The sequence below is a fragment of the Paramormyrops kingsleyae genome, chromosome 19 (assembly GCF_048594095.1).
Source record: "Paramormyrops kingsleyae isolate MSU_618 chromosome 19, PKINGS_0.4, whole genome shotgun sequence".
NCBI classification, from domain to species: Eukaryota; Metazoa; Chordata; class Actinopteri; order Osteoglossiformes; family Mormyridae; genus Paramormyrops; species Paramormyrops kingsleyae.
In genome coordinates this window covers 13,049,416-13,065,026 of record NC_132815.1, presented here as the reverse complement: position 1 = coordinate 13,065,026, position 15,611 = coordinate 13,049,416, and the positions used below count along the sequence as shown (strand labels likewise).

The following is a 15,611-nucleotide window of genomic DNA, read 5'->3' as shown; positions in this document are numbered from 1 at the left end:
ATAAAATTTTAAGTAACCACTGTTCATGGACCCATCTCACCCTGAAATTTGTACAAATTCACTATAGTGTATGTATTCAATTCAATTTATTTGTATAGTGCATTTTTCACAATATTACATCTGAAAGTGCTTAACATTATCCCTACCCAAAGCTCCCAGTCAGCAAGCCAGAGGCGACAGGGGCAAGGAAAATCTCCCTATTAAGATGAAACCTTGAGAGGAACCAGATCAAAGGGGGAGCCCAACCTCCAAGATCCACCATGGGAAGTCCACTGATGTCAGGGCTGGCAGGTGAGAAGCTGCTTCCTTTGGTGGGATGGAGGGGTGGTGCAGTCCAGTAGCCAGCAGGTGAGGAGGGCAGATGTGTAAGCCAGGCTGGGCAGTGAGGGGTTAATTCTAAAAGAATGTAGCTAACTAAAACAGGAACTGACTAGTGTGCCGGCAGGGCAGGGTGACCTCGTCCTAGACAGTTGTAAGATGGAAACAGATGGTGCAAGCTATTGTTACTTAACTCTTGTTTAACAAAGAGAGGGGTGCAAAGCGCTTATGTGACAAAAATGCTGGCTGGGGGGACATGTACTAACCGAAGCAAATGTCAAAACATGTTGCTGTCACATGGATGGAAAATACCAAGGTAGGGGGGGGACGCCCCAGATGGGCTATAAAAGGACACTATGTCACAAATAGATGAAATTATACAAGGTATTTTGTAGAGCGGTATGGAGGCTCTAGCAGGTCTAATGAAGCTACAGTTACAGCACTGGAGGGAGTTGGGGGGGGGGGGGGGGGGAGAGAGAGAGAGAGACAGGTAAGAATAATCTCTGAGCACCAGCACTCCAACAGCACATGGGACACGTGAAGCCAGAGTGACAGCACTGGACACTCAGTTCATCCAAAATCAATGACACTGATCCCCAACCAGCTCTGTGCCACAGACTATAATCCTGGCTGGGGGTGTGAAATAGCTACCAGCTTTGTCACCATATGCTAGATTTAACAAATGAGTTTTTAGGCTTGTCTTAAACAGCACGGTCATGACTGAGTCTGATTCTTGGACATTTGCTGGTAGACTGTTCCATGACTTTGGAGCCCTGTAACAAGATGCTCTGCAACCTAATGGTGATGGTTCCACTCTAGGCACTGTGAGGTACCCCGCCCCTTGACAGCAAAGTAAACGAGGTTGGTTATATGGAACCAGCAAACTACAAATATACTCCGGTGCTAGACCATTCAGTGCCTTATAAGTAAGTAGCAGTCCCTCGTAGTTAACCAACAGCCAGTGGAGTGAGGCCAGTACAGGACAGATACATGCTTGTTTCCTAGTCTTTGTTTGGAGTTGGTTTAATGATGCAGCGGCACAGCCAACCGACAGGCTGTTGCAGTAATCCAGTGTAGAAGTTACAAAGGTGTGTACTAATTTTCCTGCATCCAGAAGTAAGAGCATTATTCTAAGTTTTGCAATATGCCACAGATGGAAGAAATTTAGCTATTTTAACCACATTTTTTATATGAGCATCCTGCAGAGACAAGGCGCATTTAAACTTGATAAAACTTTCTTAACATTATGTGATTGCGCAGTCACATGATAAATGAGCTGTTCAGTTTCGTTTTTCTCGAAGCGTCAAACTTTCGATTCGCTGTTCGGGCGTCTCGGCGAAGTGGAAGAACAGTGGGGACACAAATTTCACGGCAAGTATCGCGAGGTGTATTTCGTATTGTCAGTCCCGTCTACCTTGCCTGCAAAACTAAGGATCTTTTATGTTTTATATAGGCCTAGCATATATTGTATACCCTTAATGCAGCTCAATGGATTTCGGAATCTCTCGAATGGATCTGCAGACGGAGAAGCGGCTGGTCAAGTTGTTTTCCAGCCGTGTGAATTTATGTCTGCTGTACCAGGGAAGTCGCCACGGATTCAGCATTTGTACTATTCAAGAGAAAACGCAGAAACAGGGAAACCTAATTTTTCTGGCTTATTTAGAATCAGGGGCAATCATGGGAGGATATTTAGGCGGAAAATTTCCAAGTTTACATTACTCAGAATGTGTTCAAGATAAAAAGGCGTTTGTTTTTTTAGTGAGTCAGAACACCGCGATCCATTTCCCGGTGGTGGATGCCTGTCAAGCTTTCCATATCAAATCAAATGAAACAAAAATGATATCCTTCGGAGAATGCCTGAACATGGAAATGAAGAATGATAGCTGTTTCGTAAAAGTTGGAAATGACGCGGTTTATAACACCAGCTGGCCTGAGATTACCGAGTCTTGTGTGGATGTGGAGGTACATCGCGTACAGGGTAGGCACATTTCATACCACTTTTTATTTTTTATTTTTTTTGGTAATGCTTTTGGTAATTGTTTTCATGTTACAGTACTTTAAGTGAAGTTAAACAATACTAACCTCCTAAATTATGTGGCCAATTGGCTATCCCCCCAGACGCTGGAGATCTGATGCTTCTACCATGGAGGGAAATGTCATGGACAGAGATGTGAGTTTTTGTTGTTGTTGTTGTTATTGTTGTTTTTGGGGAGGGGGCAGGTGGGGTTTCAAAACATTGCTGTTTACAAAGGCAATTCGTCAGCTGATGTTTGTAGTAAAACATCTTCATGTCATTATCCATAAATGGAATTATCACAAATAAATACCCACTGATTTCTAGTTACAGGGAAAATTTGAAAAAGGATCTGGTCTCGTACAAACCTGACATTGTGGGGCTGAGCCAGGTGCGGGCTCTGCTACTGGGACCAGTGGGAGCTGGAAAATCCAGTTTCATCAACTCCATTAAGTCAGTGCTATGCAGACACGTGGTCAACTTGCCCATCACTGGCAGTGGATCTGATGGTTTCACTAGTAAGGTACGATATAAGTGTATCATCATCTTTTTTGGGTGGGCATTTGGGGTAGGGGTCAGGATATCTGTCATAATGAAAATCAGCACATGCTGTCACAGATGGATAACTGGTATTGTCATTGTATTTAGCAATAAAACTGAGTAAAGCAGGCGGATAAAAGGTTTTGCTATGGAGAATTATTTAAATGTTCTTTAGTTACTGGTTTCTACACATATTTATATATTGATTGTTCATAGGAGCTGAGTAGCCAATCAAGTACATAGATTTGAGCATGAATGCCAAGAACATGTTCCTACTAGAACTCTGGCAGTACTGTGTTTGTTTGTTCAGGGGTGGGGGGGGTGGGCTGATTTGGTCCCTGCCCATGTTGAAACCAAACCAATGCCCTTGCGGCCAGCTGATCTGGGATCCTCCAGTTTGTTTCTCTCCTTATAACTACTTTTGTTTCCATTATTCATGTGTCATCTTGCTTTCTTTATAATCAGGACTTTCAATGCTATATAACTGCTATGTTATCATTTCTGGAAGTGCAGAATAGCTTGTAATGTCATATATAAAATGGAATCTGAAATTATTTAGTTTATTCTAAATAATGAAGAAAAATACTGAAATAGTATCATGGCACATTTTGACTGACATGATTTAGCGCATGCCTGGAGCGAATCCATGATGACACAGAGAAGTATGTAAACTTCACACACATTGGGGGGGGAGGTCAATCCCACAGTGTTACCCACTGAGCAAACACACTGCAATCAACAGTTTAGAAAACTTTGTGAAAAGGCTTTAGAAGCCATAGTGGGAAGGATTAACCACTAGCAATTTTTCATTATAAGAATGTTTACCAAATGTTACAAGTAAGGTATGTAAATGCTAAAGGTGTCCAGTTTTGCTGACATTCCCAGAACGTCAGCCTGGAAGTACCACCTACAGTACAACTAAGAACAACAATGTAGAAACAAATGAAGGGAGTAGTAGAGCTGTGGGTGACACTGTCGCTTTACTCTTCTGGGATTAAGGGTTTGAGGCTGGATGGTGTGTTGGTAGCATACACATATAGTACATCTGTAAAATAATACCTTTATTATAAAACAGTATTTTGCAACATTAATTATGTTTAAAAGATGTTCAGGTAATAATGTTACCATGCTGACATTGACAGAACCTTTGTTAAAATTTAAAACATGGAAATTACAGTTACAGTAAGAACGTTCACTGCCAACTTTGAGAAGACCTTTAAGTAACGTTAATTCTGGGAACGTTCCCTGTTAGATGGATAGGTACTATAGTGGTTCCTCTTAGGGTAAACCAGACAGTCACTAACACTGCATGTTTTGAGGCTTCAGTACTCCCATCACTAGCAGTAAGTATTTAAATTCAGTCCCCCGCTAATCTCAGTCTCTGTACTCCCCTGTAGCTGAAGTCCTACCCAATCCGGGCAGAGAAAGGAGGTCAGCCAATAGCGCTGACTCTGTGTGACTTAAAGGGCCTGGGGGACACTGAGGAGACCGGACTGAGCCTGCATGATGCCCTGGCCGTTATCAAAGGACACGCACCAGAAGGATATAAGGTGTGTCAGCCATTTTGGTACATACAACATAGTGCTGAGTAGAATGCCAAAAAAATTTAACCAGTGTATTTTTTAACGTTCTGGTGGTGTTACAACTATGTTACAGAATTAGTTTTTTCCAAGTTCACCCTTATTGTGGCAGCAGGCATTTTATATCAATAAGATATGTTTATGAATGTTTTTAAAATGTCTGTTTTTATGAATTATTATTTAAAAATGTTTACATTTAGCTTGATAGTATAACCAACATGTTTTATTAGATGTATAATGTATATTCAGGATGTACTCATGCAGCCATTAAAAATAATAATAATAATGTAATAGAATTGTTAAGTTATTGCTCATAAGTAATATATGATCATTCATATTTGTAGTATATAAATTCTTCTACAGGGGACAGTAACTGGATGAGTGATTCAGTATTTATGCAAAAACATATGCAAGTCAACATCCATAAACAAAAGTAAAATACTGATGTGTAATTGCAGGGAAATTTTTAGAAAGAATATGTGCCTGTCTGGTTGTAGGTTCCAATCCCAAAACCAGCAGAGTAATATCACCACTGAGCTAGGCCCTTAACCCAAGATTCTACAGGTAATGCTACACATTTCTTCCCTGAGCTCACCTCAAGCTCTGACCACCAAAACTTGTCTGACCTGTATATACATGCAAGATGTGGTGTATAAAAGCTATTCAATTGCCCCCAGGAATAAATGAGGACGGGCATGTTCTCTGGTCAGATGAAATTTGAACTGTTTCACCGTAATTATCAGCGTTAAGTATGCAGAATGAAGGGTGAGGCTCTCAATCCGAAGAGCACCATCCCAACTCTGAGGCACGGGGGAGGCAGCATCATGTTGTGGGGGAGGTTTGCTGGGAAAGGGACTGGTGCACTTAGACGGCATCAAGAAGAACAGGTGCATTATCTGGAAATTCTGAGGCAACACCTCAAGACATCAGACAGAAAGCTAAAGCTGGGTCTTCCAACAGGACACTGATCTCAAACTTACTCCCAAAGACATGACAAACAAACAAACAAACAAAATGGCTTGCAGACAACAAGGTGAAAGTATTAGAGTGGGCATTGCAAAGCCGTGACCTGAATCCCATAGAAAGTTTGTTCACTAAAATGAAAAAAGAACAAGGACCCCCACAAACTTAACTCAACTGTACCAGTTCTGTCACAAAGAATTGCTATAATTCTGTGAAAATATTATGAGAAGCTTGTGGAAGGCTACCCTAAGCATTTGAAAGTTAAACAATTAAAAGGCAGTACATGAACCACCAATATATGTAAATTTTTGACCCACTGTCAGTCTGACATGGCTTTAACTCTACGTCTAACCAGGAGATTTTAAAACACACCCAATACAGCTGAAAATGGGAAAAGTGCTGAAAACAGACAGTAATGATCAGATGGCAGCCGGATTCGGGAAAAAACACATCATTCGTATCAGATATTAATTTCTTCCTGGTCATTTCTTCCCCCTCCTAATGGTGAGGCCGCATGGTGTGCACCTATCCATTTCAAAGTGCTTCTGTTTCGTTCATTTATAAAACATGCTTTTAGTATTTGTGCACGGTCAGCGGGCTGGACAAAGGAGTGACGGGGCCGGATACAGCCTGTGAGCTGCCAGTTACCCATCCCTTAGCTAGATTGCACTGAGGCCTGTAGAGGGCGACATTGTCCATATGAAGCATGTTTAGTTTACCTCCAAGAAAATTAATGTACAGTGGTACCTCAGAACTCGAACTTAATCCATTCAGAACTCCAGATCGAATCCTAAAAAGTTCGAGTTCTGATCGAATTTTCCCCATAAGAAATAATGGAAGACCAATTAATTGGTTCCCGGCCCCAAAAAAATTACACCTAAATATTTTTTTTTTTACCATTTAAACACAAAATGAATCGGATAAAACAATAAGAGCATATACTGTACTAAACACATCTAAGCACATTTATCGAAACAGTAATTTGTCCAATTTATCCAAACAATGTGTAAAGTTTAAAAAAAAAACAATGTGTCCTGCCCAGATCATCTGCTCCTTCCGTGTGCCACGCCCCCTCGTTAACCCCGTGTAGAATCCCATGTGATCAGCTGTTTCTGGTTGTTGTCATTAGTCCTCTGCATTTCGTCCGCGTTTCAGTTTGTTTCCCCAGTCCGGTCACTGTATTGTCCGTCTGCGTTTTGCCTGCCTTACCTGTAATTAAACCCCGTATTCCCCGATACCCTGACGTCTGCGCCTTTGTCTCCGTTCCGTCCCCGCTCGGCACAACAATATTATTATAATTAAATGTATTAATGGTTTTTTATTAATATTAAAATAATGAATAAGAAATCTTTATTTTTAAATGTATTTTATTGTATAATAATAATTACTGTTACTGTCTATCATTGTCTAAATGTATTTTTACTGTCTAAATATATGTATTCAGCTAGTGTAAACATGCACAATGCTATCACAGCGAATGCGAGGCTGAGACTGAAGCTTTACCCTTTGTTTCCACTGAGAGACGTGCCGCGTGACTCATTTCCCTGTGCGTACAAGTTATCTTAGTTTGGCGTTCACGGTTTGACTTCTGAGATTCAGATCGAGTTCTAGGTATTTTTTTTTTCGAACTGGTTGGTCCAACTTTTAAGATATTCGAGTTCTAATGAGTTCGAGAACTGAGGTACCACTGTATTTAGTAATGGTCACAGTCCAAAACATAGGGTTAGGTAAATGTGTCTTTTATGCATGCGACCTAAACAATTCCCATAGATGCTTCTACTGGCTTCAAATAACAACCTAAAACATAAAATGTGTAAAATGTGACCAGGAAACACCCCCCTTTGAAACCATCCCAACTGTTAGTTTCAGAGCAAAGCACCCCTTCAGCCCAACTCCCCAGGCTACCGTGTGGACCCGGCCCTGCAAGACAAGATCCACTGTGTCCTGTTTGTTCTGGATGCATGCAGACTCCACTCTTACAGCAAGGAATTGAAAGACACACTGAAGAAACTTCACTGGGAGTCCTCGGATTTGGGTCAGCTCAGCATTCGTTTATTCTTACTTACATACAAACAAACAAACATATGTGTGTGCATAGGATGATCACCACATCGTCTGGCAATGTCATCACGCGGTTTGGCATGAGGCAGGGTAAGCTCTGTTGTAAGAACATAAGAAATTTACAAACGAGAGGGGGCCATTCGGCCCATCAAGCTCGTTTGGGGAGAACTTAACTAATAGCTCAGAGTTGTTAAAATCTTATCTAGCTCTGATTTAAAGGAACCCAGGGTTTTAGCTTCCGCTACACTAGCTGGAAGACTATTCCATACTCTAACTACACGCTGTGTAAAGAAGTGCTTCCTCAAATTTGATAAGAACCTTGACTGGGACACCTCTGTTTTCTAGAGGTTCTTAAGGTTGGGGTTGGAATACTGTGGTGTCCTTTAAGTACGAGAAGCATTGTAAGGTGACTAGTTTGCTGCAGCTGATGGAATTATACAGTGTTTTGCAGATTATGATGCTGCACTATAACCCAAAGAACATTTAAAGCCAGCCATCTTTATAACAGGTGTTTATGTGTAGGCAGGGAAAGAGAGGAATACAGTGGGATCGTGGGATCATGGGCTGATGCCCCCCCCCTCGCGTGGCTGTGGTAACAGGCTCCCCTTGCTCCCTCTCCAGGCATTCCACAGCTGGTCCTGCTCACACACGTGGAGCTGGCCGGCCCCTCAGATATGCACAACATCTACGCCAGCCACAATCTGCGGGAGAAGGTACTGTGACACGTAGGCGAGCAGCAAAATCCCTAGGAAAGCAGCTAAAAGTGATAAACTGCAGCTCAGCACTCGGGGTGCGGGGGGAACAAATGTCTGTCAAACAGTAACCGCTGTACTGTATTTTTCACTACGCATGATCCCAGTTAGCCAGCATTACACAAGTACACTGAAGCAGCATGAGGTTAGCAAGCTTGTACTGGAAACATACTGGCATTTAAGACCTTATGCTCACTGTAGCGCTTCATGTCTTTGCCCTCGTTCAGATGGAAGAGGCAGCGGAGATGGTCGGGGTCCCGCTGTTTTCTGTGCTGCCGGTTAAGAACTACGCCAGCGAGCTCAACGTGGACTACGACACCGACATCCTCCTGCTGAGTGCAGCATGCCAGATTCTGCATTCTGTCGACTATGCCTTTGAGGACTAATACGCCCCCTCCCCCTACTGTCTCTCTAAGAATTCTGACCTTTCTGACTGCATTTAACCCAAAGGAAAATGAGCACAGGGGTGTTGGCAATACATACAGTACCAGTACAAAGGTGCCTCTGGGTATTCTGTCATTTAAGCGATCTAAATTGTCCTTATTCGGTTTACACGTCTGCCAAACATGAAGCAATATACACACCTGGCTTATTTACCCATTTCCAAAGTTAACTCTGCCATTTTCTAGTAGACGTAAGCAAATGTACAGTCACGTGGTTCATTTTAGTTGACACACACTACCAGTCAAAAGTTTTTGTACAGGTTTTCTACATTTGCATGTTACTCAACATTTACTAAAAATACACTATATATTTGCTAACAAATAAATTTACAGCATGTTCACCATTTGAGTACCTTTATTAGCAAGAAAATGTTCTTTGACTCAAAGTAACCTCCTCTAGCAGTTATAACAGTAGGGAAAATTTGAGGCATTCTTTCTACAAGGGACATTAAATACTGCTCTGTTCCACCATATGAAAGAGTTACCTAGTGCATTTTAAGTAAAAGGACAGCCTAGAATTTGACTAGGTCATCACCACACAACCAGTTAATAGGATGTCAGACATGCACTGTTACATACTCTTTCCACGTTACAAAGCAAACTCATTTCATTTGACACTTATTTATTGGGGTTCACTCAACATTCCAATCTGTCACTAATGAAATAAATTGAAAAGTGCTAAAAACCTGTGGGTGCAAAAACTTTTGACTGTAGCGTATGCCCCATTACTGACATCCCCCCCACCCCCTAAAATAACAGCTACCCCAGGAGAGTAATAGAAGCTGTGCATTAGATATAGAACACATGGGTTCAATGGTTTGCATTACTGACCACCCAAGAAAGCAACTGAAGTCATTCAAATTACTCAAAAATATAATCCCAACTTTATTCCGTCATCTGGGAGAATGAAAGCTAGACCATCAGTAAAAACAAACCATTATAACAACCATACTGAAATCGAATCCCTTGCATGATTACAGCTTTCAGATACTATCATAAAAACTCTACTTGAGACAGTCTTGGCATTGCTCCAGCTTCATGAATTTAGTGTTTATAAAATTGACAAAACATTAAAATCGGCTTAAAAAAAAAGAATCTAAAAGTGAACATAGAAGCACACGGATGGAAGCTCGGGGCAGCTGGCATGCAGGGATTGGTCAGTAATGGCCGCATGCCTTTTCCAACACAATGCCGGCGGACTTCAGCAGGCCTTGTCCTGGGTGTAGGTCACCTGCTACTCGCGGGGGATTCCCGCCACCACCTCAGACTCTATGCCACAGTGGTCCTTTCCTCTGAGGATCTTGAAGAACCCTAGAATGGAAAGCGACAATTAGTTCTGAAGATTTTAAGTGCTGGAAACATTCGACTGCTGCCGAACAACGCAGGTCTTACCATTGTCACCCCAGTCAGTGTTCCAGGAGTTAGCAGCCAGCCAGTAGGGGGTGCCATTCTCTTCACCCCAGCCAAGGATCTTGATGGCATGGCCGCCAAGAGCAGACCCTGTGACATGCTGATACACACCTGGAGACAAGAGTCAAACAAACTCATTAATGGCAAAAAAATTCTGGTAAGAACAAAAAAGAAAAACATCCAGATCCACTAAAATATTCTTGGGTATGAACATGGTGATCATTCCTACCGGTCTTGTACAACAGGAAGTCCTCAAAGACTGTAAAAGCAGCCTCGGCGGGCCCATTCTTATATAGCTCAGACATGATCTGCTCCTGCTCTGAGGGTACACTGTATGAATGTTTTCCTGTGGAAATCCAGGAAACAATGGCAAAGAAGTTTAGATTTCTGACAAATCAGACCAAGCATTGATAAGCCCTGTCCACACAGGCTGAAGCACGCTACAGTTTCAGGCAAAAAAAAGGCAACTCCATTTACAAATGGAGATGAGGCCTATTTACAGATAAGTTCATTTATAGATAAACTATTCACTGCAAAGCAAGTCATCATGGTAAATGGGAAATGATCAGACCAACTACATACCCTGTAAAATCAGGTGAATTACAGAAGTGTTAATATACCAGCACACTAGCCCCTTACCGTAGTGTTTGTCTTGCTTGTAGGAAGGACTGTACCCAGGTTCACACTGGGCTACACATTCTGGGGTATCCCCACCTTCTCCCGTGCAGGGAGGGCGACTGCCATTCACATGGTGCTCACAAGGAGGGATAGTGTATGGGCGGCAACCTGCAGAACACACACACCATGGGGTCAGGTGACCGATTCAGGCCTCCGTAGTGTCTGCATCACCATCTCCGATGGTTAGAACCCTCACCGATATGAGAGTCATACAGGCCGCCAGACACGAGTCCTTCATCCGTCCAGTACTGCCAGGCAGCAGAAGGGTAGCCACCATTGCACCTAGACAGGATGAGCGTTAAGTCAAAGGTCACAACTCAATGTTAGATATTAAACCCCAAAAAGTGCCATTCTTTTGAAAACAAAACGGGTAAATCTGTCCCGAAGACAATTAACACAGATTTATCAAATCTCTCACCCCATGCCACAATCTTCGCAGCAGGTCAAAAGGTCTTCAGAGGAGATCTCCACGCTGATTTTGGCGTTGCTGTGGATGCACAGTCGGTCAGAGATGGCTTCAGTCGCACCAAAGGCCTGCAAGCAGAGCAGTTTCGATTCACATGAGATACTAGTGCTAGGCTCCTGGAGGATCGTCATTTCTACAGGACAAAGCTTAGAGATCAAACACTGCCTCAACTCCAACATCTTAACTCAGCACATGGTATCAGGGACTGTCTTTGTTATGATAAGACTTCTTAAAGGGATTTTTCGCCAGGGACATTACCCAGCATGAGCCACAGGAACCCTGGTCTCTTATCTCCTTCAATGTGGGGCAGTTGGGCCACTGTTCTCTTGGGTCAAAGTTCTTGGGTAGATTTACCTCTCCGGCATACTGTACCCTACAGAGAACCAGAATCCTCAGTTGTAGTCAACCATGGTCAGATACAGGAACTCAAAACACGTGTAAATGACAGCAACCCTGTCCAATTAAATGAAGCAAAGAACTCACATGACTGGGAGCTTCGGGCCCTTCAGGAGAGTCCCACACAGCCGCTTCACATAGCTGTAGTCAACATTGTGGAAATTGTGTCCAGCCTTTTGGGGCGAGAATGACAGTCAGGGTAAGAAAAGAAAAATAAATAATAAAATTAAGATCTAAATGATGTGGCCTTCTGGTTAGTGATGAATATAAAAAGCCCATGACCTACGTTTCAAACTAATGCCTTGTCCACACGTACACAGATATTTTTTTTTTTTAAACGGTGTTTTTACTCCTCTGTTTAAAAAAAAATCCCCGTCCACATGAAACTGCTAATAAAGTACTATCTAATCTAATCTAAAATGCGCTGTCAAAAGCATGCCAAAGCAACAGGCGGCATTATAGCTCTAACCGTACTGCCATGTTAGCCAATCAGAAGCCTAATTGCCAGTCATGTTAAGTTGAAAACCATGGCGCACATTCCGACGCCTGTGTTGATCAATATAATGCGGGAGTGACTCAACATTTATCTGTTCACATGTAAGAAGTCCTGTCAGCAAGGTTAGCACAAGCACTATTTCGGCTACGTCCGCCATTGCTCAAACTCACCTAATGTATACAGCCAACAGTGCACGCTCTGACGTTAAACAAAGTGGACAACGGCGCACAATCTAACGTTTCGAGCCAAAAACGGTTTTCCCTGTCTACATGTCGACTCTGAAAACGGAGTTTCTTAAAATCTTCACCCTAGATGGAGTTTTGCAAAAGCTCCATTTTCAGTGACCTGAGACGCCGTTTACATGTGGACAGAAGCCCAAGACGTATAGAAAAAGGTACGTTTTAAAATATACCCGTGTACGTGTGGAAAAGGCATAAGTTTCTCCAAATATTTCCACACATTTATTAACCTATAGAAGAGTCAAAGGTAAAGTAAACCGGCATGAGTCAAATTCTAACTATATAATGTCACAAGAGATGATAAAAATGTATTCACATGAGAAATCAAATGTAACATTTGCTGTTCCACAGTGGGTCTCACGTTACAAGCATATTCTGCACTATTCTGTTGGGACCAGCCGTCCCGCCTGACTTGCGTTCTGCAGCCTCGACTCGCTGAGAAGTTTTGAATAGCAGGGCACTGATGCACATCTACTAAAAGCACTTCGCTTAGAGTGGATAGTAGTGATAACATGCATTTAATGCGATCACAAGTAGTAACGAATGACGCACACGTCCAGCAGCAGTTTGACACAGACTGCATTTTCCACATCACATGCAATAACGTTAACCGAGGCGTTTACCTTCCATGTGGTGTTGGCCTTGTTTATGTAGTTCACCATTTCATGGGATAAGGGATGAAGACGGGGCCTCGCCCAACTGACTGACAGAGCCGAGAGAAGACACAGGAGTGCAACGGGCCACATTCTGAACGAAAAAGAGAGATTGAAAACAGTCATTAAAACTTAAAAGAAATTCTTGGGATCGCACAATAGTTACTGGGCCAACATAACCATAAATAAATAGAAATAAATAAATTTAAAAAAACTGAAATAAAACAACTCGGCATCCATCAACGTGTTTACACACATACAAAAGATGACTAAAAATCTAAAATCTATCCAAAACCAGTTCCAGGCGTGTCCCGGATGCAGATGTACCGGGCATTTTCCCGTACACATTACGCAATATTGAATCCACCCTGGAGGCAGAAGCACAACAATGCAAGGCAATTCTCATGAAGTCATTATACTCATCCGGGATGTTAACCAGAATCAAAATGTTACTCTGCTAGACGAGGAATCCTACGCCAAACAGCGGACCACAAAAAACTGCCTTAATCGCCACTAACCCAGGACTATACGTTTTTATCTGTGCTTTTGTGTGTGTGTGTGTGTGTGTGTGTGTGTGTCTATGGACCTGAGTCTGTCAATAAAAGTAATTGTTGTTGAATATTTCGTTACAAAGAATATGTCACTTACACATGAAAAAACCAAACAATCGTGAATACTTTAAATATGAGCCGTCGCCTAGTAACACATTAAGAATACCAGAGAATAAGCCAAAGTACAAAAGTCAGCTGGCTAATCGCCCAGGAAAATTTAACCTAGTAGATAAATGGAGAGCGATAACGTCAGGGAATCAAGGAACGAGAATGGAGTCCTGTTACTGCCACCAGCATTACACCCTTGAAAAACTCAAACGTATTTATTGCTGAAATACATACAGGACACTAACAACGCAAATGACCAAAACACACAGACAAAGGCAAACGTGCATATCACGAACATATCCGGCTAATAGCTAAAACATGCGCATATACAGTGTTACCATAGCCTTAATTAGCCGACAAGAAACAGTTTTCTGGCAACATGGATGAAACACGGTACCTGTCTCGCTAGTTGGCAATGAAAGAGACAAAGGCAGCTCCGCAGTTTTCTCGCCCGTCACCGCAGGGGAAGTCTGATATATATATATCACACAATCAGGGAAGTTCACTACATCAAATAAGCACAGCGCGGATCACGTGACTGGTCACATGACCCCCCCCCCCCTCCCGCCGGTCCTGTGACTCTCATGTGATCGCACCCAATTAATCTACTTTCAGTCCCTTCGCTTGTTTTACCTACCGGTTGAGGGTTATTTATGCACTTCACGCAAATGTGACTGTCTAAATACACAATACTTACAGTTAGACCAAGTACATTTATCCAACGAGAAATATAGATTTGTTTAAATCAGGGTTAGGCAGTCCCTTGTTCGCTTTACCGACCCTGCGATTTGCCCGGCAACATTTCGATTACAGGCATAGAGTCCTAAAACCCTGAGTCACGTCCGTAATGAAATTGCTGAGTATCTAAACTGTTTGTGAACTTCACCATCGGACATAACTTGCGTTAATACATATTAAATCTTTTTTTCTTGCCATTTATTTAGCAACTGCTGGTTGCAATTAATTTGAATTATGCTTAGTATTTACCGATTTTTTTGGGGTTTAAGAACAGATATATAAAGACGAATTCCATGCAGAATTTTTTAAAACATGAACTGTCATACCCGCATCGGCCTAAGTCTTGTGACATCCTTCCCTGCAGAGTAACATGCAGCGTGATCACTCAGCTTAGGTCAGCGCTCCGACAAACCTCTTTCCGTCACATGGGGACATTTGCTTGCTTTACCAAAAGTAGTCATTAAAATACTGCATAGAAATCAGTTTCTGTCATCACCTTTGATAAATCGATATAAGTCCGGTTAATCGTTATGGCTAATTTGATCTAACTCACTCTGTTAAACCTGATCGAGTAGCTCAAAGCTAGCAATATTCATCAGACATTCACTGAGAATTGGATTTGTCTATTCAGTTGACTACAAAAATAAGGATAACATTCAAACACGTTCACGTAACATTTTACGACTGTGAAGTTACGTGCAAATATTGAATATTCCTTGTTTAAATATAGCCTACATTGTCGAAGTGTGACCTAGTGTGCTCCACTATATTTACGCGCTCTGTTGGATTTTGACCGTCCGCTGCACTTAAATAAAAGTACGAAATAAGGATGTCTAAACAAGGTAACGACAAAAACGACACTTAGAACCAAAATCCAAGTTGGGAGATAGTTACACCAACAAACCATTGTGTTCTCGCTGTCACAAGCGCTATACAAATTAAACTAAATAATTATTAATATTTTACTATTATTATTACACGTGAAACATGCACGTTAAATGAACGGGCCAATTCCCTCTTTCCTATGGAGATTTGTGTGTGTGTGTGGGGTGGGGGGGAATCATTTGCTGACAATGGCTTTAGAGCCACAACACTTAACCACTCATTTTCCACTTGTGATTAAAGTGACTAAAGGACATCTGTAAACCAACGCTTATAATGGGTAAAACGCAGCAGTGTGACAAATACACTCTCACCTCACGACG

The 15,611-nt window shown here is 42.1% G+C and overlaps 2 protein-coding genes across 4 annotated transcripts; one reads left to right on the top strand and one right to left on the bottom strand.

Moving 5' to 3' along the window:
* Positions 1 to 1,430: 1,430 nt before the first annotated feature.
* LOC111841288 (interferon-induced protein 44-like) lies at positions 1,431 to 9,356 on the top strand. 2 transcript variants are annotated; one of them, XM_023806925.2, is made up of 8 exons: positions 1,431 to 1,689; positions 1,803 to 2,296; positions 2,437 to 2,488; positions 2,660 to 2,855; positions 4,270 to 4,422; positions 7,279 to 7,450; positions 8,098 to 8,189; positions 8,456 to 9,356. In XM_023806925.2, the coding sequence occupies exons 1-8, from the start codon at positions 1,583 to 1,585 to the stop codon at positions 8,612 to 8,614; spliced, it is 1,425 nt and encodes a 474-aa protein (XP_023662693.1). In that variant the 5' UTR covers positions 1,431 to 1,582; the 3' UTR covers positions 8,615 to 9,356. The 2 variants fall into 2 exon arrangements, with proteins under 2 accessions (XP_023662693.1, XP_072558773.1); XM_072702672.1 differs by having other exon boundaries at positions 1,772 to 2,296.
* Positions 7,446 to 14,753, bottom strand: LOC111841289 (cathepsin B). 2 transcript variants are annotated; one of them, XM_072702675.1, is made up of 11 exons: positions 14,733 to 14,753; positions 12,980 to 13,103; positions 11,709 to 11,794; positions 11,484 to 11,598; positions 11,178 to 11,293; positions 10,956 to 11,041; positions 10,721 to 10,867; positions 10,311 to 10,427; positions 10,064 to 10,192; positions 9,903 to 9,982; positions 7,446 to 8,177 (listed from the first exon to the last, which is right to left on the bottom strand). In XM_072702675.1, the coding sequence occupies exons 2-10, from the start codon at positions 13,100 to 13,102 to the stop codon at positions 9,906 to 9,908; spliced, it is 996 nt and encodes a 331-aa protein (XP_072558776.1). In that variant the 5' UTR covers position 13,103; positions 14,733 to 14,753; the 3' UTR covers positions 7,446 to 8,177; positions 9,903 to 9,905. The 2 variants fall into 2 exon arrangements, with proteins under 2 accessions (XP_072558776.1, XP_023662695.1); XM_023806927.1 differs by lacking the exons at positions 7,446 to 8,177; positions 14,733 to 14,753 and adding an exon at positions 14,066 to 14,222 and having other exon boundaries at positions 9,533 to 9,982.
* Between the last annotated feature and the right edge of the window lie 858 nt (positions 14,754 to 15,611).